This window comes from Ranitomeya variabilis, chromosome 2 (genome assembly GCF_051348905.1).
Source record: "Ranitomeya variabilis isolate aRanVar5 chromosome 2, aRanVar5.hap1, whole genome shotgun sequence".
NCBI classification, from domain to species: Eukaryota; Metazoa; Chordata; class Amphibia; order Anura; family Dendrobatidae; genus Ranitomeya; species Ranitomeya variabilis.
Window position 1 is genome coordinate 286633451 of NC_135233.1, and position 26561 is coordinate 286660011.

Genomic DNA, 26561 nt, shown 5'->3' on the forward strand with positions numbered 1-26561 from the left:
AAAGGAGGGTGTTGGCTAACCATCTTGCCTAATGTGCTGCCATTAAAATCTATTACTGCAACCTGTTCCCCAGACATTTTGGGTTGGCCCCGCCATTGCCTTTATATTTAACCCCTTCCTGACTGAGGACATAATGGTACGCTTCTCTGCAGTGTCCAGAGCCTGCGCTAATCGCTACAGTTTAACCATTTAAATGCTGTTGTCATATGTGCACCGATTTCCGTTCCCATCAGATCTTGCACTTTGGGCTGTAGAAGCGCTGTCTGGTAACTTATCTTAGTGGGACAGACAGTGCTCCAATATTCAGGATTGTGGAGCATTTGGGGATCTTGTACAGTATGGCAGGGTTCCAGAATCTGGAGGTTTGGAGCCACCACCTGCTGAAGAGTTGGGTCCTTTTTAGGTGGTGTTCCAGACTGAAGACTTTATGACTTACGGTATGTGTTGCATAGGTCAGCAGTATGAGATCAGTAGGTTTTTCAGCAGCAATCCCGACAGGTGCAGCAGCCAAATGTAAGCGATATATCGGGAGGGAGCCCTGTTGATTGCTTAGTGGCTGCTGCAAAGTTCTGTGTTTTTTTTTTGTTTGTTTGTTTTGTTTTTTTAACATGATAGTGATGAGCGAATGCGCTGGGAAAAGGCGTTATCGGAGCATGCTCGTGTACTAGCTGAGTGTCTTCAGCGTGCTTGAATAATATGTTTGGGTCCCCACTGCTGCATGTTTCAAGGCTGTTTGACAGCCACAACACATGTAGGGATTTCCTAACAAACAGGCAATCGCTGCATGTGTTGTCTGTCGAACAGCCGCGAGACATGCAGCTGCGGAGACTTGAACATATTATTCGAGCACGCTAAAGACACTTGGTTAGGACATGAGCATGCTCAGATAGCGCCTTATCCCAGCGCATTCGCTCATCACGAATTCTAAACTCAATTGTTGTATTGAAACAGTCGTGCCTACGTAATTACAGTGATGGATACACTTTCAGAATACTCATGTGACTCCGGGTACTTAGAAAAACATGTTACTCTTTCTCTCAATCTCTTTTAGGGTAAAAAAGAGTTACAAGTTTCGCTCTTCCAGACACTTGTTCTGCTCATGTTTAACGAGGGTGAGGAATTTAGTTTTGAAGACATAAGGCAAGCTACTGGCATAGGTGAGTGGTCAATGGATAACATTGTTATAATGAAGTTTACAAAATAACATTGTGAATTTAACAGAACCTTGGTGTATAGACCGTAAGCCCCCAAGGGCAGGGCCATCTCCTTTCTGTACTAGGCGGTCAGCATTAATTTCTGTAATTTATATTTCTATTTTGTGTGTAACTCCTACTCATGTACAGCACCATGGAATCAGTGGTGCTGTAAAAATAAAGAATGGGTAACACTTTATTCTTTTCCTCCATAAATCAATGGTTCACACGAAAATAAGAAACTTTGATGTATATCTGATCAACAAAATCTGCTTCTCGCAAACTTTTTCTGTTTAGGGATATAATCTGTCTTTGGTGAATACAGACTTTCCCACATCAGAGATGAGATGACAGCTGGTGCTCATGAAGTTCTATGGAGAACGGTAACTCGTTTCATCAGAACTTGCAGCAGATTGTCCGTGTCTGCCTATTAACTTCTTCTCCCCATAGACATTGAAAATCACCAAATGTCATCTGCAGTCTGAGTAATGGGAAAGTCTGTAATCACTGAAGACAGATTTTACCCATGAATTCAGAGTGAATGATCAGTCCTGGAGATTCCTCTGATAACATATTACAACATTTCATATTTTCCTTTGTACTATTTATGAAGCAAAAACTAGTGTTACTCTTAAACATATACCGTAGGTGTTTTTTTGTTTTTGCTTTTTAACCGTTCCTTTCGTTTGTCCAGAGGATAGTGAATTAAGGAGAACACTGCAGTCGTTGGCCTGTGGTCGAGCCAGAGTTCTCGCCAAGAATCCCAAGAGTAAAGACGTAGATGATGGAGACAAGTTCACCTTCAATGATGACTTCAAGCATCAGCTGTTCAGGATAAGAATTAACCAGATTCAGATGAAAGAAACGGTACTTTACTGTATAACACCTTTCCTGGAAGGCTCCATGCACACTGGTGTTCTGTTACCGCCTCTGTCGCAGACCTTTCCCAACTCTTGTGCATTGCTGTTTTTACAAGGATTACTGTACTTTTCCCTGTTATGGCAGCTACAAGCTTATAAGAAAAGAGAAAACTGGGCAATGTTCTCCCTAGGGATGCAAAAGGTTCCTACAGTGGCATGTAAAAGTTTGGGCACCCCTGGTCAAAATTACTGTTATTGTGAACAGTTAAGTATGTTGAAGATGAAATGATCTCTAAAAGGCATAAAGTTAAAGATTATACATTTCCCTTGTATTACAAGCAAAAAAATAAAAAAACGTGTGTGTGTGTGTGTGTGTATATATGTATGTATGTGTGTGTGTATATATGTGTGTGTATATGTATGTATATATGTGTATGTGTATATATATATCATCATGTCATGTATGCGTCAAGAATTTTGTTGAAATTTCATGAATCCATTCTTCCCTCTACCTGTGAAATGCTCCCTGTGCCATTGGCTGCATCACAACCTCAAAGCATGATTGATCCACCTCCATGCTTAATGGTTGGCGAAATGTTCTTATCCTGAAATTATATGCTTTTTTTTTTTTTTTTGTCCACACATACCTTTGATCATTGTGGTCAAAGAGTTCTACTTTAATCTCATCGGTCTACATGTTTTGTTTCCAAAATGCATCAGGCTTATTTAGATGTTCTTTTGCATACTTCTGACATTGAATTTTATGGTGATTACGCAAGAGAGGTTTTCTTTTGATGACACTTCCATAAAGGCCATATTTGTGCAGGTGTCTCTGAACAGTTGAACAATGTACCACAACTCTAGAGTCTGATAAATCATTCTGAAGGTCTTTAGCAGTCAAGCGGGGGTTCTGATTTTCCTTTCATAGGAGCAGTTCTGACTGAAATTCTGCTTGATCTTCCAGACCTTATCTTGACTTAATTACATTTTGAACTGAGGAAAGGACAACTTGAAAACACTTTGCTATCATCGTATAGCCTTCTCCTGCTGTGTGGGCCTCCACCATTTTCAGAGTGATAGGCAGCTGCTTAAAGAGCCCATGGCTGCTGTATTTTGGCACAAGGATAGAGGAGGCCGGGTTTTTATCAAGCTGGCAAATTTGCATCACCTGGTCATTCCTATCAGGCTAAGGTCTAAAACTGTGGCCAAACTTATATGAGCACACAAATCTCCAAGGGTGCCCAAACTTTTACATCTGCCATTTTCCTTTTTTAAATTTTTGAAATGTAAAAGATAAACCTGTATCTCTATCTTTTGCATAAAACATAAAGGAAATATGTCATTAGGCCTTATAGAAAACATTTCATTTTCAACTTGCTTAACAGTTGACAATAAGTCATTTTAACCAGGGGTGCCAATACGTTTACATGCCACTGTAAAATGTTTTTCTCCTTTGCCTCATTGGTGGACACAGACCATGGGTGTTATGCTGCTCCCAATCTACTATATAATTGTCTAAGGGGTACTTCCGTCTTTCTGTCTGTCCTTCTGTCTGTCTGCAACTTCCGTCACGGAAATCCCGCGTCGCTGATTGGTCACGGCAGCCAGGACAGGAAGCTGGCGAGACCAATCAGCGACGGGCACAGCCCGGCCGAGAATTAATCCCTCCCTACTCCCGTCCAGTCAGTGTCCGGTGCCCGCTCCATACTCCCCTCCAGTCACCGCTCACACAGGGTTAATGCCAGCGTTATCGGACCGTGTTATGCCGCGGGTAACGCACTCCGTTAACGCTGCTATTAACCCTGTGTGTCCCCAACTTTTTACTATTTATTCTGCCTATGCAGCATCAATAGTAAAAAAGATCTAATGTTAAACATAATAAAAAAACAAAAAACCTGCTATTCTCACCTTCCGTCGTCCGACGATGCGCCCGCTCCTGCCACCAGCTTCCGTTCCCAGAGATGCATTGCGAAATTACCCAGAAGACTTAGTGGTCTCACGAGACCGCTAAGTCATCTGGGTAATTTCGCAATGCATCCTGGGAACGAAAGATGGCGGCAGCCGCTCGTGCATCGGCACAGCTTCGGTGGACCCCGGCGGGTGAGTATCTAACTATTTTTATTTTTATTACACGGTGAGTGGCCGGACCTGGGCGTAGTGATCTACGTGTACGGTGGCCCCAGCTGTGCTGAGTAGTCGTGTATCATATGAAGCTGTATGGGACTATTTACTTCTATGGCCAGTGTTAGATACTGTGTAGGCTGTGCTATATATTACCTGGCCAGTGTTATATACTATGTGGCCTGTGCTATATACTATGTGGCTGCTACATACATACATGCATGCATGCATACATGCATGCATGCATGCATGCATGCATGCATACATGCATGCATGCATGCATGCATACATGCATGCATGCATGCATGCATACATACATACATACATACATACATACATACATACATACATGCATATTCTAGAATACCCGATGCGTTAGAATCGGGCCACCATCTAGTATCTATAATATAAAGGTAGGAGCGTCACTCTCTCCAAAGCCTTTATAGACTGCACAAGCGCGATGCGCCTGCGCAGTCTGGACCCCACAGAGTTACGCATCCGGGGATGAGGATTGTGGCCCAGGAGATCGCGGTATGCGTAAGCACTGAACGCATACCGCGATCTCCGGCACAACTTACCTATCAGGTATTGCCGCGGGGTCTCTTCGGGCCTGCAGTGGCAACCAGAGAGCTGTCTCAGAGGCAGCATCACGAAGCGGAGTTGCCGAGGACCTCACCGGTGGAGACCGCCTCCTGACAGGGCGGAGCTAGGAGCTATCAGGTGGCTGGTCGCAGCTGTCGGCTGGTCGCAGCTGTCATATTGTGAGGCCAATGGACAGCAATGCGATTAGTTGTGCTTCACATGTTTCCTTTCCTCTGTACTGCTCCAAGTCCAGGATTGTCCTTCTGCGGTTTCTCATTACCTCTGTCTGTCTCCCCCCCCCCCCCCCCATGGCCATGCCTTGCACCCCTTCCCCCTGATGCTCTCTGGTGGGGTTCCCTCTAGGAGCTGGCTCCTGTGGTTTGTCTTCTGATGGTTGGCAGCGCCTCCTCAGGTAAAGCTCCTTTTGGCTCCTGCTCGCATTTAGCTTGGTTTTCTTGCTCTGGCTCCGTGGATTTGTACGTGTATTGTGGATTGACGGAATTGGGGTGCAGGATGGGGGCGCAGAATTGGAGCAGCACACAACAGGATGGGGGCAGCACATGACAGCATGGGGGTGCAGAATGGGGCAGCACATGACAGCATGGGGGTGCAGGATGGGAGCAGCACATAACAGGATTGGGGCGCAGGATGGGAGCACGATAGGATGAGGGCACAGGAAGAGAGTAGCACATGACAAGATGGAGATCACAAAACAGGATGAGGGTGCAGGATGGGGGCTGCACATGACAAGAAGGGGGCGCAAGATGGTAGCAGCACATACCAAGATGGAGACCATATACCAATATGAATGCTTGCCACCCGGGTGTAAAATGGGTTCAGTAGCTACTTTTTATGTATGGGTTTTAGACAAATAGCACTAAATATTTCATAGCTTGTATGTGATATTTAACCCCTTCCCGACCTGTGACACAGCGTATGCGTCATGAAAGTCGGTGCCAATCCGACCTGTGACGCATATGCTGTGTCACAGAATGATCACGTCCCTGCAGATCGGGTGAAAGGGTTAACTCCAATTTCACCCGACCTACAGGGACAGGGGGAGTGGTACTTCAGCCCAGGGGGGGGTTGCTTCCCCTCCCCCCGTGGCTACGATCGCTCTGATTGGCTGTTGAAAGTGAAACAGCCAATCAGAGCAATCTGTAATATTTCACCTATGAAAATTGGTGAAATATTACAATCCAGCCATGGCCGATGCTGCAATAGCATCGGCCATGGCTAGAGACCCCGATCTGGCCCCCCCACCGACTGGCGGCGGCGATCTGCAGCCGCCGTCAGTGTTCCCTACCCCTCCGTCCTGTCCTAAGCGCCTTCCTCTCCCCACCGCCCCCCCCCCCCCCCCGCCGTCCTCCGCTCCGACCCCCCGCTGTCCGATCGCACCCCCCCCATACTTACCTAGTCCCGGTGTCCTCCGTCTCCTCGCATGGGCGCCGCCATCTTGGAAAATGGCGGGCGCATGCGCAGTGCGCCCGCCGAATCGGCCGGCAGATTCGTTCCCTGTACATTTTGATCTCTGTGATAAGTTCTATCACAGCGATCAAAATAAAAAAAATAGTAAATAAACCCCCCCCTTTATCACCCCCATAGGTAGGGACAATAATAAAATACAGAAAATATATTTATTTTTGTTTTTCTGTTCGGGGTAGGGTTAGGGTTGCACTTAGGGTTAGGGTTGCACTTAGGGTTAGGGTTGCACTTAGGGTTAGGGTTGCACTTAGGGTTAGGGTTGCACTTAGGGTTAGGGTTGCACTTAGGGTTAGGGTTGCACTTAGGGTTAGGGTTGCACTTAGGGTTAGGGTTGCACTTAGGGTTAGGGTTGCATTTAGGGATAAGGTTGCACTTAGGGTTGCACTTAGGGATAGGGTTGCACTTAGGGTTGCACTTAGGGATAGGGTTGCACTTAGGGATAGGGTTGCACTTAGGGATAGGGTTGCACTTAGGGATAGGGTTGCACTTAGGGATAGGGTTGCACTTAGGGATAGGGTTGCACTTAGGGATAGGGTTGCACTTAGGGTTGCACTTAGGGCTAGGGCTAGAATTAGGGTTAGAATTAGGGCTAGGGTTAGAATTAGGGCTAGGGTTGGAATTAGGGTTAGAATAAGGCTATGTGCACACGGTGCGGATTTGGCTGCGGATCTGCAGCGGATTGATTCGTAGCAGTTTTCCATGACGTTTATAGTACCACGTAAACCTATGGAAAACCGAATCCGCTGTGCCCATGGTGCAGAAAATACAGCACGGAAACGCTGCCTTGTATTTTCCGCAGCATGTCAATTCTTTGTGCGGATTCCGCAGCGTTTTACACCTGCTCCATAATAGGAATCCGCAGGTGAAATCCACACAAAAAACACTGGAAATCCGCTGTAAATCCGCAGGTAAAGCGCAGTGCGTTTTACCTGCAGATTTTTCAAAAACGGTAAGGAAAAATCCGCACACAAATCCGCAACGTGGGCACATAGCCTTAGGGTTAGGGTTGGAATTAGAGTTAGGGCTGGAATTAGGGTTAGGGGTGTGTTGTGGTTAGGGTTGGGATTAGGGTTAGGGGTGTGTTGGGGTTAGTGTTGGAGTTAGAATTGAGGGGTTTCCACTGTTTAGGCACATCAGGGGGTCTCCAAACACGACATGGCGCCACCATTGATTCCAGCCAATCTTGCGTTGAAAAAGTCAAATGGTGCTCCCTCCCTCCCTTCCGAGTCCCGACGTGTGCCCAAACAGTGGTTTACCCCCACATATGGGGTACCAGCGTACTCAGGAGAAACTGGACAACAAATTTTGGGGTCCAATTTCTCCTGTAACCCTTGGGAAAATAAAAAATTGCGGGCTAAAAAATTATTTTTCAGGAAAGAAAAGTGATTTTTTATTTTCATGGCTCTGCGTTATAAACTTCTGTGAAGCACTTGGGGGTTCAAAGTGCTCACCACACATCTAGATAAGTTCCTTTGGGGGTCTAGTTTCCAAAATGGGGTCACTTGTGGGGGGTTTCTACTGTTTAGGCACATCAGGGGCTCTGCAAACGCAACGTGACGCCTTCAGAGCATTCCATCAAAGTCTGCATTTCAAAACATCACTACTTCACTTCTGAGCCCCGGCATGTGCCCAAACAGTGGATTACCCCCACATATGGGGTATCAGCGTACTCAGGAGAAACTGGACAACAACGTTTGGGGTCAAATTTCTCCTGTTACCCTTGGGAAAATAAAAAATTCTGGGCTAAAAAATAATTTTTGAGAAAAGAAATTTTTTTTTTTATTTTCACGGCTCTGCGTTATAAACTTCTGTGAAGCACCTGGGGGTTTAAAGTGCTCACTATGCATCTAGATAAGTTCATTGGGGGGTCTAGTTTCCAAAATGGGGTCACTTGTGGGGGAGCTCCAATGTTTAGGCACACAGGGGCTCTCCAAAAGCGACATGGTGTCCGCTAACGATTGGAGCTAATTTTCCATTCAAAAAGTCAAATGGTGCGCCTTCCCTTCCGAGCCTTGCCGTGCGCCCAAACAGTGGTTTACCCCCACATGTGAGGTATCTGTGTACTCAGGAGAAATTTCCCAACAAATTTTAGGATCCATTTTATCCTGTTGCCCATGTGAAAATGAAAAAATTGAGGCTAAAAGAATTTTTTTGTTAAAAAAAAAAGTACTTTCATTTTTACGGATCAATTTGTGAAGCACCTGAGGGTTTAAAGTGCTCACTATGCATCTAGATAAGTTCCTTTGGGGGTCTAGTTTCCAAAATGGGGTCAATTGTGGGGGACCTCCAATGTTTAGGCACACAGGGGCTCTCCAAACGCGACATGGTGTCCACTAACGATGGAGATAATTTTTCATTCAAAAAGTCAAATGGCGCTCCTTCCCTTCCAAGCCTTACCATGTGCCCAAACAGTGGTTTACCCCCACATATGAGGTATCAGCGTACTCAGGACAAATTGGACAACAACTTTCGTGGTCCAGTTTCTCCTTTTACCCTTGGGAAAATAAAAAAAAATTGTTGCTAAAAGATCATTTTTGTGACTAAAAAGTTAAATGTTCATTTTTTCCTTCCATGTTGCTTCTGCCGCTGTGAAACACCTGAAGGGTTAACAAACTTCTTGAATGTGGTTTTGAGCACCTTGAGGGGTGGTTTTTAAAATGGTGTCACTTTTGGGTATTTTCAGCCATATAGAACCTTGAAACTGACTTCAAATGTGAGGTGGTCCCTAAAAAAATGGTTTTGTAAATTTTGTTGTAAAAATGAGAAATCACTGGTCAAATTTTAACCCTTATAACTTCCTAGCAAAAAAAAATTTGGGTTCCAAAATTGTGCTGATGTAAAGTAGACATGTGGGAAATGTTATTTATTAACTATTTTGTGTCACAACTCTCTGGTTTAACAGAATAAAAATTCAAAATGTGAAAATTGCGAAATTTTCAAAATTTTTGCCAAATTTCCGTTTTTTTCACAAATAAACGCAGAAATTATCGACCTAAATTTACCACTAACATGAAGCCCAATATGTCACGAAAAAACAGTCTCAGAATCGCTAGGATCCGTTGAAGCGTTCCTGAGTTATTACCTCATAAAGGGACACTGGTCAGAATTGCAAAAAATGGCCAGGTCATTAAGGTCAAAATAGGCTGGGTCATGAAGGGGTTAATGGACAGAACTGTGAAAAATCTTTCTGGCAATCTCTCAAACACCTAGATCTCAGTTATATTGCATCACTAGAAATATTCCTGGATATTAATGTGGATGAAATTTCTGATAAGGAACTTGCAGGTTAATATTGGCTCTGCCCTCGGTGTATGGTGGATAGACCAATCGGACAATCTCCTTGTTTGCATCTTTGTTGTTCTTTTAAAGGGAATCTGTCACCCCAAAATCGTATATGAGCTGTGGCCACTGGCATCAGGGGCTTATCTACAGCATTTTGTAATGCTGTAGATAAGCCCCCGATGTAACCTGAAAGATGAGAAATAAAGGTTATAATATACTCACCCAGGGGCGGTCCCACTGCGGTCCGGGTCCGATGGGCGTCGCGATCCACGTCTGTCGCCTCCTATCTTCATACGATCACATCCTCTTCTTGTCTTCCTGCCACGGCTTCGGCACAGGCGCACTTTGTCTTCCCTGTTAAGGGCAGAGCAAAGTACTGAAGTTCGAAGGCACCGGTACAGGTCGGAGAGGCACAGCACCTGCGCACTGCAGTACTTTGCTCTGCCCTCAACAGGGGCTGCAGCAGAAAGACAAGAAGACCGTCATTGTAGAAGATAGGAGTTGCTGGACCGCGACGCCCATCGGACCTGGACCGCAGCGGGACCGCCCCTGGGTGAGTATAATCTAACCTCTTTTTCTCATCTTTCAGGTTACATCGGGGGCTTATCTACAGCATTACAGAATGCTGTAGATAAGCCCCTGATGGCGGTGGCCACAGCTCATATACGATTTTAGGGGTGACAGATTCCCTTTAAAAAGAAAGACTATACATATTTTGTGGGTTTTTTTTTTTTTTTAAAGTGTCCTGTTTCCCTGTTTCTTGTGTCTATCTGGCTGCCGTATAAATCGGGCAAGCGAAATGCGAGAAAAGCATTACCCTCTGACCATTTTTTTTTTTTGTGGGGGTGGGGGGGGATGTTCCCATTTTCAATAACTACTAACTGCTAAAGGCTATGTAGACAGCTTTGAGCTGATATTAATAGACGGTGAAGCACCATGGATAGTGGCCACTTTCCAGCTGTCTGCTTTCTTTTAGCTGGTTATTTGGAAATAAAAATTATTATATATTTTTTTAATAGGTTAAATAAGGCTAAAACACCCTTTAGTGCCACATGAAAAGCAATAAAGGGTGTTTATTATATGTAGGGGGGGGCTTGTGACATTAAATATCTACAGGACATCTGTCCTGTTTGTTTTTTATCGATCATCTATCTATACTTGTATTTTAGATTGCTTTATTAGTTTGTAAACTAGCTTTAAATGGAGGAAAATCGCATTGTGCTCCCATGACGCTCGTCCAACTTTTCCGGATCAACATCGGACCGATATTTCTCTATATGCTAATGTGACTCCAGCCTTACGTGAACTATTTGATCTTTAAAGGTGGAAGAACAAGCCAGCACTACAGAGAGAGTCTTTCAGGACCGGCAATACCAAATTGACGCAGCCATTGTCCGAATCATGAAGATGAGGAAAACGCTTAGCCACAATCTTTTGGTGTCAGAGGTGTACAACCAGCTTAAATTCCCAGTAAAGGTAACTTTTCATGTGTTAGTTTAGTGTCTATATTTTGTTAGGATAGGTTTACAAGTTCAGAGGTTTTGTGCTTTCTATGTGATGGTACTGTGGTGGTTTTATCTGCCGTGGTTATTGACATAGTTTACAAGTGGCTGCATATATCTGCAGTCATTATAGAAGGCGATGGCACACTGCTAGGATTTTACATCATTTTGCTGATTTGTGGCAGTCTGATTGCCAAAACTCTCATGATCCTCATTAACTAGCTGCAGAACTACTTAAGTGCTGCAATAACCTTCAAACATAGCCCAAAAATTCTGCAGTAACCTGCAGCTGTATCCCCATTTACTTTAATACAGTAGTGCTACAATCCCCTGCATGTAAATAAGCTTGTTTTAGTGTGTGTGTAAAATGCTTAAAAAAACTTCCATCTTAGTTCTTGTGATTGTCCTAGATATGGCCACTTGAATGTCGTCAAACTCCAGTTGCATGTGCCACTTGTCTCGGAAAAAATTGTAACGGGGTTATATGCTTAAATTATATTTACACAGTGTTATTGCTGCATTTTCTTCTCTGCAGTCAAAACTTTTTCTCTTGGCAGTAAAAAAGAAAAAAAGCTGCATTCAGCATTCACTGTTTTTCAGCGTTTAAGCTGCATTTTTGACAGTTTTTTGCAGCAGTTTTGGTTGAGGATTGCATGTGGACTTGGTGTACTGTACATGTTTTAATACAGTTAGTTTTATTCGCCCAAAAAGCTGTTTGAAACCATTGCAAAAAACTTTTTTTTTTTTTTTTTTCTCATTGCTTTGTATGGGGGAAAAACGCTGCAAAAGCACTGGAAGAATTGACATGCTGCTGTTGTTAAATTTAGTCAGAGGTGGGGGAAGCATGAAATTACCATTATTTTTTATTATACATTTTTATAGCGCCGTTAATCCATGGCGCTTTACATGTGAAAAAGGGGCTAATATAGACAAATACAATTAAACATGAGCAAAAACAAGGCGTACAGGTACATAAGGAAGGAGAGCCCTGCCCGTGAGAGCTCACAGTCTGCAGGGGATGGGTAAGGATACACTAGGAGAGGGTTGAGCTGGTTGTGCAGTGGTTCAGTAGGTTTGAGGATCACTGCAGGCTGTAGGCTTGTTGGAAGAGGTGAGTCTTCAGGTTCTTTTTGAAGGTTTCTATGGTAGGTGAGAATCTGATGTGTTGTGGTAGAGACTTCCAGAGTAGGGGGGGGAAGCACGGGAGAAGTCTTGGATGCGGTTGTGGGAAGAAGAGATGAGAGGGGAGTAGAGAAGGAGATCTTGAGAGGATCAGAGGTTGCATGTGGGTAAGTACCGGGAGCCCCATGTCACAGATGTATGGAGGAGACAGGTTGTAGATGGCTTTGTATGTCATTGTAAGGGTTTTGAACTGGAGTCTCTGGGTGATAGGAAGCCTGTGAAGGGCTTGGCATAGGGGAGAGGCTGGGGAATAGCGGGGAGACAGGTAGATTAGTCGGGCAGCAGAGTGTAGGATGGATTGGAGTGGTGCTAGAGGGGAGGCCAGAGAGTAGGAGGTTGCAGTAGTCAAGGCGGGAGATAAGGCCACGTACTAGTGTTTTTGTGGTGTCGCGGTCAAGGAATGCGCTGATCCAGGTGATATTTTTGAGTTTGAGACGGCAGGAGGAGGCAAGGGCTTGCATATATGGCTTGAAAGAGAGGGCAGAGTCGAGGATCACCCCGAGGCACCAGGCGTTTGGGACTGGGGAAAATTAGCAGCCATTGACATTGATGGATAGGTCTGGTGGAGGGGAGGGGTAGAGTGAGATGGGGGAAAGATGATGAATTTTGTTTTGTACATGTTCAGTTTTAGAAAGCGAGCAGAAAAGAAGGCCGAGATAGCAGACACAGTGTGGGATTTTGTTAAGTAAGGAGGTCAGGTCTGGATAGGTAGATCTGCGTGTCATCAGTGTAGAGATGATACTGCATACCCTGGGATTTTATGAGCTGTCCCAGGCCAAAGGTGTAGATGGAGAAGAGTAGGGGTCCTAGAGCAAAGCCTTGAACACCGACAGACAAGGGGCGGAGTGAGGAGGTGGTGTGGGAGAGGGAGACACTGAATGTTTGGTCTGTCAGATATTACGCGATCCAGGATAGGGCCAAGGCTGTGATGCCAAGAGATGAGAGTATCTGATACTGTGGACCAATCCCTTCTGCTACAAAGGTAGAAGACCGGTCCAGGAGAAGGAGGACAGAGTAGTGTCGCTTGCTTTTGGCAGTTAGTAGGTCATTGGTGACTTTAGTTAGGGCAGTTTCAGTTGAGTGATGGGGTCAGAAGCCAGATTGTAACCAGTCGAAGAGGGAGCAGGAGAGGTGGAAGGACAGTTCAAGATGGACATGTTGTTCCAGTAATTATGAGGCATAAGGGAGAAGAGATATCGGGCGATAGCTAGACAGAGGATGGGTTGAGGGAGGGCTTTTTGAGGATGGGTGTGATCTTGGCATGTTTGAAGGATGAGGGGAAGACACCTGTTGTGAGTGAGAGGTTGAAGAGGTGTGTTAGGGTTGGGATGAAGACTGTGGCAAGGTTAGGGATGAGGTGGGATGGGAGCGGGTCAAGTGTGCAAGTGGTGAGGTGTGATCTTGACAGGAGGGTGGAGAGCTGATCTTCTGCCATAGTGCAGAAGCTGGTTTTGGAGGAACAGGGTTGAGCAGCTAAGAGGGACATTGGGCGCTGCGGGCCAAAGCTTTCTCTGATCGTATTGATCTTCTGTTTTAAAGAAAAAGGCAAAGTCTTCAGCAGAAATGAGAGGGGAGGGAGGGGGTGCGGGGGGACGGAGTATAGAATTGAAAGTGTTGAAAAGCTGTTTAGGGTTGTGAAACAGGGAGGAGATGAGAAGTAAGTTTGTTTTGCGACAGTGAGCGTGGACTTGAAGCTGGCGAGAGACTGCTTGTATGCAGTGAAGTGGTCGGCAGAGTGGGATTGCTTCCATCTCCGCTCAGCGATCCTGGAAGCCCGTCTCAGTTCTTTGGTCAGGCTGGTCAGCCAGGGCTGCATATTGAGTGTACGAGTTTTGCTATGCATGAGCGGGGCGGCCGAATCGAGTGTTGCTGTTATTGTGGTGTTAAAAAAAAATAAAAAAGTGGCAGCAGCATCTGTGTCATGAAGGGAGGCTATGTCTGTAAGAGGGAGAATGGTCTCAGAGAGTGATTGTAAATTGAGGTGTTTGAGATTTCTGCGAGGGTGAGTGAGTTTGTGGAGTCGGGGTTGCGCACTGGGAGAGGAGAGGGAAGAGAATGTCAGTAGGTTGTGGTCAGACAGGGGGAGGGGTGAGTTAGTGAGATTTGTAAGGGAGCAGAGGCGGGTTAAGATGAGGTCCAGCGTGTTGCCATCTTTGTGAGTGGCCTCAGAGGACCATTGAGTGAGGCCAAAGGAGGCAGTCAATGATAAAAGTTTAGAGGCAGCTGAGGTGGAAGTGTCAATGGGGATATTGAAGTCACCCATGATGATAGTGGGGATGTCAGCAGAGCGGAAATTAAATAGCCAGATGGTGAGGTGGTCGAGAAAGGTGGAGATGGCTAGTTCTGGGGGGCAGTAGATGACAGCCAGCTGGAGGTTGGAGGGGGAATAGATGCGGACGGAGTGCACCTCAAACGAGGGAAGTGTAGCGGAGGTAGTAGCGGGATTGGAGTAAAGGAGGAGGTGTAGATGAAATCTCATGTAGCTTTTGTTGGAACTGTAAAAGCTTAATTTGCTTATAAAAGCAACAACAAAAAAGCTGCGCGTGAATATAGCGTTAATTAGTGATATAGGTGGGTTAATGTTTTCTGTGTTCTACATTTGTTGTTTTGTATTACCCAGTTTAAGTCTCATAGTCAAGGATTTCATAATTATCTCATAGCCAATGTTTTCAGGTTCTGCAAAAACTGTTATGGGTGCATGATGGTCATAATGACCTGGGTAACAAGAGGGGGTTGCATGAGTTACATTGTTTGTAAATGGTATAAGACGTAATATTCTCAGTGTGAATAAACATTATGCTCACAACAAGTGTGCATTCTGTTCTCATTATTTGAGAGCCTAAACTCTTAAGCCGGATCACCAGTGAGGCCGAATTATTTGACTTTGGATCAGAACAAAAACAGCTACAACAGTTTTGGCGCCCAACGTGGGGCTTGGTAACAAAGCCAAATGTGCAAGTTTCCGGAGAGATTGAAAATTCAGATTCCAGCTGCAGTAACGAAGCCTTTATTCTTTCACCTTGTTCTTGTGCTTTCAATCTCTCCGATCTCTCTGGGTAAAGGCTGTAAGCACGGCTTAAGAACCAATATAACCAGTGAGTTTTGTGAGGGCCTCACTGGTGATCTAGCATATCTGACTTTGGATCAGTCCAAAAACAGCTACAACATTAGCGTTGCAGCCTTTTCTTTTTCAGAATTGATGGGGGGATCCTGGTGGTCAACACCCTATCGATCGTAGCTACTGATAAGCGAATATACTCGTTACTCGAGATTTCTCGAGCATGCTCGGGTGTCCTCCAAGTATTTTTTACTGCTCAGAGTTTTAGTTATTAGCGCCGCAGCTGAATGATTTACATCTGTTAGCCAGCATAAGTACATGTGGGGGTTGCCTGGTTGCTAGGGAATCGTAGCGATTGCATATCCTATAAATAATTGCCTATATAAATGGGAGAAAAAATAATAATTTCTTCTCCATGCAAACCTTCCGGGAGTTAGCAAACATAACACAACTTTTTTATTTTTTTCTCTTTTTAGCCTGCAGATCTGAAGAAAAGAATAGAATCCTTAATAGACAGGGACTACATGGAAAGAGACAAAGAGAATCCAAACCAGTACAATTATGTTGCATAATAAAATAGGACAGCCTTTGTCTTGATGGACACCTAGCGGAAAATAAAAAAAAATAGCTTGATTTCATTAAATTAACTTGTTACATCATTGATAACTGAATCCTGCATAAAGAAGAAAACATGAGCAGAAATTTTGTTTTCGGCAACTGGAGAACCCAACTGTCAAAGGTTACATTTATTAAGAATGCTGTTGAACTCTTTTGCATGTTTAGAATGATGTGTCCTGGGTTTTTCCCGGGATGTAATCTGCTGGACACTCTGAAGATTACATGGCTATACGACATCATTTTTTCCAGCTCTTTATAAAGCTAAATAAGAAACCAATGCGGCATCATCTGATCGATCGTTGAATCTGCATGCAGACCCAGCTGGCGACAGACGAGTGCAGCAAGGCTTGCAGGAGCCCCGGTGACTGAAGTCCTTTATTAAAGCCTTACCTGGATATTGAAGATTTTACTACTTCCAAAACCAGAGTCTAAACCTGTTCCTATAATGTCATCACGTGAGCTTGTATTGTGAACTCCTACTTGTGTGTACAAAGCTGAACTGTATAGGAAGAATCGTCTTCTGTTCTGTTTCCATTCAGCTGAACACTGTGTGATATGGTTGATTGTACGCTGTAAGCTTTTTCTTTTTTTAATGGGTGAGAAGGTACAGCTTTAGCCCACAAAATTGTCTGGAACGTCCCAAATCACACACTGATCGTCCTACCCGCAGGATTTCATAGAGACATACAGTGTGGCAAATAATCCGCCACAGCTTTTATATAGTGGCTTCCTACGATATAGGCCTATTGCCATTTATTTGACTTTTTACTGGTTCGGTATTGCGCGAGAGGATTGTATGCAATGTAAATTCACTGAAGGGTTTTGTGAATTTTGTGCCTTTTTTTATCAGAGACTCCAATTGAATTTACTGCTACAAGTGTGTGTCTGTAGGAAAATATAATAGGCATATATAAAAAAAATTTTTTTTAAGTACAGAATAGATTTTCCATTTTGCAAAGCGGTATTAGAGAATCCATTTCCTTCTAGTTATTGTGCTTTTAAAGCACCTTTATATTTTAACTCCTTTTCATCTTAAAAATCAGATACAGCCATTTCCAGTTTACATTCTTTTCTTGAATTGCCTCAAACTATCAACCTGTTCTTTGTGCCGTGTCTGATTCTTTCCGGAGATGTAGTCCGTCCCTCGAGCAGTGTTCTCGATGATTAAACTCATGTCTGACTGTTGTCCTTCAGTTACAGTGATACTAAATCCAAAGTCTATCTTATACAGAGCATTATACAATATCTATTGGCAGTGATGTTGAATGTAATGCTTCGTTCCCCATCTGCAATGTCCTGCGGAAGAAAGACTGACAAATGGTGCTCGCTGCGAAATGCGTAAAATGCCTACATTTTTATAATAACGACTTTAGCAGGGAATCTTGAGAAACCTTTACTTACCCATGTGTGAATCATATTAGGAGGATATTTTTTCTTATATAGATCTATATTTACTCGTCTTTTTAAAGGGTTTGTTCACCTTCACAACCGGTTTTTAATTTGTTCTCAGATGCAACTTTGCAAATATACTTCATTAATGATTTGTCGTTTTGTGTCTCCCAACTCCTGTGCAGATCTGTGTCCTATGGTAAGAGACTACAAACAAAAGTCACAGCCAATCATTTATCTTCTATGGTTTCCTTGATTATTGAAAATTGCATATACAAATCATTAGGTGAAAGATGGAAGGGAATGTGACTGTGATTGCTTTGGATTTGTTTTCAGTCTGCTATAGTAGAGACACGTAGGTCTATATAGAAGCTGTAGACACAAAATTATAGAAAATTTTTAATTATTTGTAACATTGCTTCAGTTTATTTTTGATGCATTAAAATTTGGTGAAGATTGTGTAACAGTATAGAGTAAAGCTGACCGCTGCAGAGCCACCGCAAGAACGTGGGCAAAGCCGCCAACGTCTAAATGATTCTGTGTGCACTTACCTTAAGAGGTGAGCCTCATCGACGTTCCCAGCTTGTGGTCCCCTCCACTACACTATGGTTTGTACGATGTTTCTGATTCACTGATGCCCGATGTTTGGCCACTTTTTTTCTTTATGCTTTTAATGGTTTATACTGGAATGTAGTGCATATTAAAAGGGGATTCCTTTGTTAGACTTTGGCATAGCCATAGGATATCCTAATAATGTCTGATAGATGCGATCTCACCTCTGAGACCCCCTTCTGACTAAAGTTTAGGGCTATGTCTCACGCGAATATTAATGAAGAGTAGTCCATGCTCTCTAATGAGATTTAAAAAAAGCCAAGCAAGTGTGGAGCTGGGGCCCTCCCATCCTCAACATTGATGTGGCACATGCATCTGTCTTACGGCATATTCTGTGAAAATTACATGAAGTCTTAGCTGGGAATTCCAGCAGTTTCTGGTAATAATTGCCAGGCTTGCATTAATCGCCCTACGTTCCACTAACACATGCTGGTAATCTTTTTACTTTCCATGGAGTTTGCTTCTTTTAATGAATTACTGGTAACTGTCTGCATTTCTTTTCTCCTTAAAGGGTTATTCCCACAATGTTTGTGTTTTTTTTTTTTGTTTGTTTGTTTTACATAGCACAGTATCGGCTTTGTACTGTGTATCAACAATAGTCATGCAAACATGGTGTCTTTCATGTACTGTTTGTGCTTGTTTTTCATCTTTTGCTGCACTGCCCCAAGTTTTACAGGGCTGATTATACCGACCTATCCTTTATATGCTAAGACTACACTTCTCAGCAGCACCTTTCTTCTTGGTGCTGCAGGTCCCTCCATCTGCTCTCCATTTTCTTCCTGACTGATAGATCTCAATTTGGGCCATTTCCATTTCTACAAGCAAGGTGACCATTTATATTTTTGAATGTAGTAACTGTGTGACCTACCACTTGACCAGTGTTCACCACCATTTATAAACACATTTCATTGGTGGTTTATGGGGATCTTCACAGCATGGAATTGCTGAGCTGTGCTACAACACTGCTGTCAGGGCAATGAGTGCCGTGAAGGTGACTGTGGGATGTCTTATTAGGGTATAATCACACCATCGGTATTTGGTCCGTATTTTACATCAGTATGTGTGTTTCACCTGGTTTTGGCTTGCAATCATAGGAAAAGTATAATAGAAACACGTCACCACTTATGCATTTTACTCCTCCTGGTTTTGCTTGCAAATACTGATGTGAGATAGTGGTATTGTCACCTTAGCCTTAGACAGGGTCTTGGGTGCAAATTCTGCTTGTATCAGTGGGATCATAAGCATAGCTGAGCTGTGCTACAAGCAGGCTGTCTGATGTTTTGTTAGACTGGGCCATTAGGTGCATCTCAACGTGCTCGACAGCATTAGAATTACTGGAGGACAGATCCAGTGGCAACGGGAAGCTAAAGGAAGCCCTGGGGTAATAGCTGTAAATTGGTGCTAATTAAAAAAAAAAAAAAAAAAGTTTTTTTGGCTCAGATGATTAATTCCTTATGTACAAAAATGACACCCCATTATGATTTTGTGATTAACCCTTTAAAGAACCACGTGATGTTAGAACTTGGGATGTCTGAAATGAACAATATTGTATGTACCGTAGTTTGCTCAGAGGTGCCAAAAATGTGCAGTTATCAAAGTAACAACTGAACATGTTTTAGTTTTACACTGCAGATTGTTTTACAGTGATCTTGTACTGTCTCCCAAAAGACATTGACTATTAGATTTTAAGTTCTTTTAAGTGTAACCTTTATATAAACCACACGACTTTCTCATTAAAGCGTTAGAGGCAATCACAGCTTAAGGCATGACGTAGCCACGAAAAGGACAGATATGCAGGACATGGGCGACAGGCGCGGTCCGGTGTTCGTAAAGCAGTTACATTATGGACTCTTCTCTCTAGGATTTGTAGAGAAGGCCTCACCTGCTGAAGAGTACAGCAGCATTCAGAAATGTAATATACCTTTCATTTCACAGTTTTCCGTATGAGGAGTGAACATGCCTCTTTTTTTTATTATTATTTAGGGAGCATATTCACTCATTTGTAGATTTCGGAAATTGTGTCTGTTCACTGTATTAAACTCAATGTGATTTAAAAGGCATGTGACCTCATCGCATCCTTTTAAGACCACAGTTGAAACCTTTTTACTGTTTCATAATACAAGTATGACAAGGGTACAAGGTCTTTCTAAGTTGATAAATAATGTACATAATGTGTCCCTTCAAAGAAGAGTGAGTCTGTATCTAGGTATTTTGTGTCATTTAATAAATATTAAGCAGTTTTGTGTTGCTAAAATTGTTTTTCTCAGTGTGTTCATCATAAACGTTTGTTCATCTTGCACACAAACACACACAGTTCATTAAAGGGATTCTCCAATATCTCAATAAAATGCCCCCATCATATATTTCAAACTGCAGCTCGTCTTGGTCACCTGTCAGAATAGGTTACAGTCTGAATAAAAACATCCCGAGTCATGTGTCTCAAGTGACATAAGAACAGTGTCAAGAACACAGTTACTTAGGTCCAGTAATGTTTGGACAGTGATCTAAGCTTTGTGACTTGGGCTCTCCATGCCACCATTTTGGATTTAATATAAATGATCATTTTTAATACTTTGTAGAGAATCTGTTGCAGGCAATGACTGCCTGAAGTCTGGAAGCCATGGACATCCCCAAACTCTGGGTTTACTTCTTTGTGATGCTTTTCCAGGCCTTTACTGCAGCTGACTTCAGTTGTTGCTTGTTTGTGGGTCTTTCTGCCTTTGTTTTGTTTTAAGCATATGAAATGCTGCTCGATGGGGTTTGGGGTTGAGATCTGGTGACTGACTTGGCCATTGCAGAATATTCCACTTCCTTGCCTTAGCAAACTCTTTGGATGCTTTCGCGGTATGTTTTTTTGGTTACTGGTTGGTGCCTCAAAGTACAGATGGGATAATCAACCTTGCTGCATTTGGCTGAATCTGAGCAGAAAGTATCGCCCTGTACACTTCAGAATTCACCTGGCTGCTTCTATCTGCAGTGAAATCAGCAATAAACACTAGTGACCAAGTGCCATTGGGAGCCATGCATGATCATGCCATCACACTGCCTCCACCATATGTTACTGTGGGTGTGCTGTGGATCATGAGCCGTTCCAAGCCTTCTTCATACTTTGTCCGATCATTCTGGTACAGGTTAATTTTGGTTTCAGGTGTCCAAATAATGCTTTTCCAGAACTCGGCTGGCTTGTTTACATGTTTTTCTTAAAATCTAATCTGGCTTTTCTATCCAATTAATGGTTTGCACCTTATGGTGAACTTTCTGTATTTCCTCTCATAAAATATTTGTTTTATGGTTGACTGACTCGGCTACTGAAACACCTACTTCCTGGAGAGTGCTCTTCAGTTGGGTGGATGTTGTGGAGAGGTTTTCTAACTCATTGAAAGGTCTGTGATCGTCCACCACTGTTGTTTTCTGTGGACACCCAGGCCTTTTTGAGTTCCAAAGCTCTTTAGTGCTCTTTTTTTTTTTTTTTTCTCCAGAATGTACCAAACTCTTGACCTGCAAACACGAAGGTAGTTTGATCCTGTGGAAAACGCTGTAAGTTGTCTTATAGTAAAATATAGCTTTTATTGCACGGTTTTAAAACACAATTCCAATCCATAGTTTGGCACACATACACATGTAGTGGTATGAAAAAGTGTTTCCCCCCTCCTGATTTCCTATTCTTTTGCATGTTTGTCACACTTAAATGTTGCAGATCACGAACAGATTTAAATATTAGACAAATTAGACAATTAAAGATAACACAAGTAAACACAAGTTGCAGTTTTATAGGTCTTCATATTTATGGGAAAAATAAACCCAAACCTACAGGGCCCTGTGTGAAAGTGCCCCCCATTCCCTTAATTTGTTTTAACTGTGGTAAATTACATCTTTGAGAAGCAAGGTTTAAACTCCCTAGCCACACCCAGGGCTGATTACTACCACACCTGTTTTCAATCAAGAAATTGTTTAAATAGGACCTGCCTGACAAAGTGAAGTAGACCAAAAGTTCCTCAAAAGCTAGACATTGTGCCACGATCCAAAGAAATTCTGCAACAAATGAGAAACTGAGTATTTGAGATCTATCAGTCTGGAAAAGGTTATAAAGCCATTTCTAAAGCTTCGGGATTCCAGCAAACCACAGTGAGAGCCATTATCCAAAAATGGCAAAAACATGAAACAGTGGTGAACTTTGCCAAGAGTGGCTGACCAAAATTACCCCAAGAGTCCTTCAATGACTCATCCGAGAGGTCACAAAAGACCCCACAACATCCAAAGAACTGCAGGCCTCACTTGCCTAATTAAGGTCAGTGTTCAGGACTCCATCATAAGAAAGAGACTCCGCAAAAAAAAAGGCCTGCATGGCAGAGTTCCAAGACTGAAACCACTGCTGAGCTACAAGAACATAAAGGATGGCCTCAGCTTTGCCAGAAATCATCTTGATGATCCCCAAGGCTTTTGGGAGAATACTCTGTGGACTGATGGTATAAAAGTTGAACTTTTTGGAAGGTGTATGTCCCACTACATCTAGCGTAGAAGTAAGACAGCTTTTCAGGAAACTAACATCATACAAACTGTATAATGTGGTGGTAGTTTGATGGTCTGGGGCTGTTTTGCTACTTCAGGACCTGGAAGACTCACTGTGATAAAGGGAACCTGAAGGAGAATGTCCGGCCATCTGTTTGTAACCTCCAGCTGGGGTTATGCATCATGACATTTATCCAAAACACACCAGCAAGTTATCATCTGAGTGGCTTAAGAAAAACAAAATGTAAGACTTTGGAGTGGCCTAGTCAAAGTCCTGATCTTTATCTAATTGAGATGCTTAAAAAGGTGGTTCATGCTCAGAAACCCTCCAATGTGGGTGAATTATAATTCTGTAAAGATGAGTGGGCCAAAATACCTCCAGAACACTGTAATAGACTCATTGCTAGTTATCGCAAATGCTTGATTGCAGTTGTTGCTGATATGGGTGGCCTAACCAGTTATTAGGTTTAGGGGGGCAGTCACTTTTTCACACAGAACCCTATGGGCTTGGATTTTTTTTTTTACCCATAATGACGGGTGCACACAATCCGGAAGTAGAAGCGTATGTTCCCTGCAGCCAAAGCACTGTCGTCTATTCAACGCTGGAAAACCCGCATGAGTCACTGAACCATATGGATTCACTGCGTTTAATACATTCTATGGGTGAAATTTGACATGTTGCAGTGTGACAAGACGTGCCGCATGTTAGTCATGAAATCCCATCCACTATGCTGGAATATCTGGTCTGGCCGCTGCTGGTTTGATGCTGCAGAAGTACACAGGGTCAAACTCGCAGCAACTTCTCGTGTGCACATATCCTAATATAGGCCTTCATTTAAAAACTGCATATTTTGTGATAACACAAGTAATCTTTGTCTAATATTTGCATTTGTATGATCTGAAACATTTTAAGTGTGACAAATATGCAAAAGAATAGGAAATAAGAGGCAAACACTTTTTCACACCACTGTGTTTTTAAATATGTATGTTTAAAAAAATTTTCCCTTCCCCCATGACGGCACACCTGAGAGAGGGGATCCGCCCAGCCAGGACAGGAAACCCTACTGAAAATAAAAGGGCGGTACCTCTGTCGCTTCAGTTGGGTTTCCTGTCCTGACGGGATTACGCTTACCCAGGTCCCGTCCCGGCGTAGAAGAACAGGCAGCGCCTGTGCGTTGGTGTTCGGGAGTCTGGAAGCGCCCTCCGCAGGTCCTCCGGGTCTCTGCATCCGAGCGGGCGTTGTTGCAGCACGGTCGGATATTCCAGCTCCTTCCGTGGCTGCCACGCCGCCCTCCTCTGCCGGCATCCAGGTGCGGCGGCCGCTTCCGAGTCGCCCGTCTGATGTCACGCGCAAGGCACGCTGGGAATGGGCGTGCCCGCGTGATGTCGAGGGCGGGCGCCGGATCCAAGATGGCGGCGCCCATGAAGAAACGCCGGCCGGTGGAATGGGACTCCGGCGGCACGGCAGAGGAGGGGAGGGACCACTATTGGGCACCGGAGGAGGCGGGGAGTGCAGTGGTCCCCCATAAAAGGGTGCCTGACCACAGAAGACGCGCTCATGTCCAAAAGCTTCAACATGGAAGTGGGACAACAGGAGCAGCAGCCGCCGCCATCACATCAGATGCCTTGCCGAGCCACCAGCACAGGAGCAGTCGCTTAAGTGGTAGGAGCAGCAGCCATCCTGTCCGGCAAGACTCTTCAGCGTCCAGGAAGGACACTGCACGTGCATCTGTCCAGCCTCCAAAAGCGGTACCCTTGACGGTCGTCGGTGGTGAGTGATCTACGTGAATGTCACCCTTATGGTAACAGGGTCCATTTTTTCTGTTCGATCACTAGGGGTCGAGGAAATCTAGCGGCAAAACAAAGAACCGTGAATATGCCCTTTGTAAAGACCCGCTTGCAGTTCAGTGGCAGAAGGACCTCTGCGCTGACTGCATTAATAAAACTATACAGGAAGAGACCCCTAATTTCACCACTAGCCTTAAAGCCATAATACAGGCAGAGATAAAAGACTCCTTAAAGCTGGCCCTCAAAAAAGCAGGGAGGAAAAGCAGTAAGGTGTCTACGGATTCGGAGGCCTCTCAGAAACAGGAGAGTCAAAAATCATCCCGGTCTCCCTCTACCTCCTCCGCCTCTATCCAGTCCTCAGAGTCCTCAGATAGTGATACAGGGGGGCGTCCATGTTTCCCAAATGAGGATGTAGAAAAATTAGTTAAAGCTGTCAGAACAGCTATGGGTCTTAAAGAGGAAAAGTCACCTAGGTCACTTGAGGATGTCATGTTTGGCGGTTTAGAGGAAAAAAGAAAACGAACATTTCCGGTCAATGCAAAAATCAAAGCATTGATCGAAAAAGAATGGAAGAAACCCGAAAGAATGGGTGCCCTACCTTCATCAAAAAGGAGCTATCCTTTTGAAGAAAAAGACTCCGAATCCTGTGAGAAAATCCCTAAAATTGACGGTGCGGTAGCCAAATCCTTGAAAAAATCGTCCCTTCCGCTAGAAGATTCAGGTGTCCTAAAAGATCCACTGGACAAAAAAGCAGATGGGTTTTTGAAACACATCTGGGAAAGCCGCGGCAGGGGGCTTGAAACCAGCTATAGCTGGAACATGTACAGCTCGCGCTCTTATGGTCTGGTTACAGCAGATTGAAGACCAGCTAAGGGATAAAATTCCTAGGAATGACATTTTTGCAAACATCCCTAGTTCAAGGGGCAGCAGCTTTCTTGGCAGATTCCTCCGTGGACTCTGCAAGATTAACAGCTAGAGCAGCGGGCCTGTCCAATGCGACCAGGAGAGCCTGATGGCTTAAAGGGTGTCCGGGAGATTTGCCATCCAAACATAAGCTATGCTCCATCCCATGCAACGGTCAACTCCTCTTTGGGAAAAAGTTAGAAGAGATCTTGGAACAGGCAGGAGACAAAAAGAAAGCCTTTCCAATCTTCCCTAAAGATCCTAAAAAACCTTTTTTTCGGAGAAGATTTAACAGAGGCCGACCTCCAGGAGATAGGAGAAATTGGGATTTCAAAGATAAAAGGAGATCGGGCTATATGTTCAAAGGGCCCTCTACATCAGCGAAAAAGTCCCCCCAATGACATTACATCAGAGGTTGGAGGAAGACTCTCCCTCTTCTATCCAGCCTGGATAAACATCTCCCCGAGCACCTGGGTTTTAAATATTATAAAAGACGGCCTAAAAATAAAATTTATCCATCCACCCAGGCACAATTTTATAATAACTCCCCGGAGGAAAGTCCGGCAGGAACAATTAGCTCTAGAAACAGAAGTCCTTCGTCTGATTCAAAAAAATGTCTTGCAAGAAGTCCCGGTTCAGGAAGTAGGAAGGGGGTTTTACTCCCCCCCTCTTTCTAATACAAAAACCCGATGGCTCTTGGAGGACCATAATCAACCTAAGAAAACTCAACCATTCAATAGACAACTACTCCTTCAAGATGGAGTCCATCAATACAACCACAAAACTTCTGTTTCTTCACTGCTTCATGGCAGTAATAGACTTAAAAGAGGCATATTACCATATTCCAATACATCGCGAATTCTGGAGATACTTGAGTGGCACTCTACATACAAAACCAAGTGAAACATTACCAATATACAGCCCTTCCATTCGGCCTATCTACAGCTCCCAGAGTCTTCACCAAGGTGATGGCAGAGGTAATGTCATACCTCCGTTCCCGGAATGTCGTGATTCTCCCATACTTGGACGATTTTCTTGTGATAGGGAAGACAGAGGCCGATTGCTCCCATCAGATAACGGTAGTGACATCAACTCTTAATAGAGCTGGGTTGGATGATAAATGTCCCCAAATCGAAGTTAGTTCCAGTAAAGGTGCAGTCCTTCCTAGGTTTGATACTAGATTCAGAACGTTAGCTCTGCCTCCTCCCGGAGAACAAAGTAGCCAAGATAATGAACTTGACCACTGCAGCAATACACCAACCCGAGATGACCCTAAGAAAAGCGATGTCCCTACTAGGCTCATTAACATCCTGCATTCCGGCCGTAGGATGGGCACAATTCCACCTGAGACAACTGCAGTGGGAAGTTCTGTCAGCTCAAAGACTGTTAAAAGGGTGTTTGGAAGGAAATCTCTGTTTTCGTCAGGATGTAAGAAATTCCTTAATTTGGTGGACCGTAGAGGAACATCTTACTATGG

The 26561-nt window shown here is 43.9% G+C and overlaps 1 protein-coding gene across 2 annotated transcripts in view; it reads left to right on the forward strand.

The window, feature by feature from the left end:
* Window positions 1–17068, forward strand: part of CUL4B (cullin 4B) — a 76151-nt gene extending 59083 nt beyond the window's left edge. For both annotated transcript variants that reach the window (XM_077285081.1, XM_077285082.1), the window contains 4 exons: window positions 1052–1157; window positions 1888–2060; window positions 10847–10999; window positions 15742–17068. In XM_077285081.1, the coding sequence (XP_077141196.1) occupies window positions 1052–1157; window positions 1888–2060; window positions 10847–10999; window positions 15742–15837 (528 nt within the window). In that variant the 3' untranslated portion in view covers window positions 15838–17068. The remainder of the gene's footprint in view (window positions 1–1051; window positions 1158–1887; window positions 2061–10846; window positions 11000–15741) is intronic.
* The last annotated feature ends 9493 nt before the right edge of the window (window positions 17069–26561 follow it).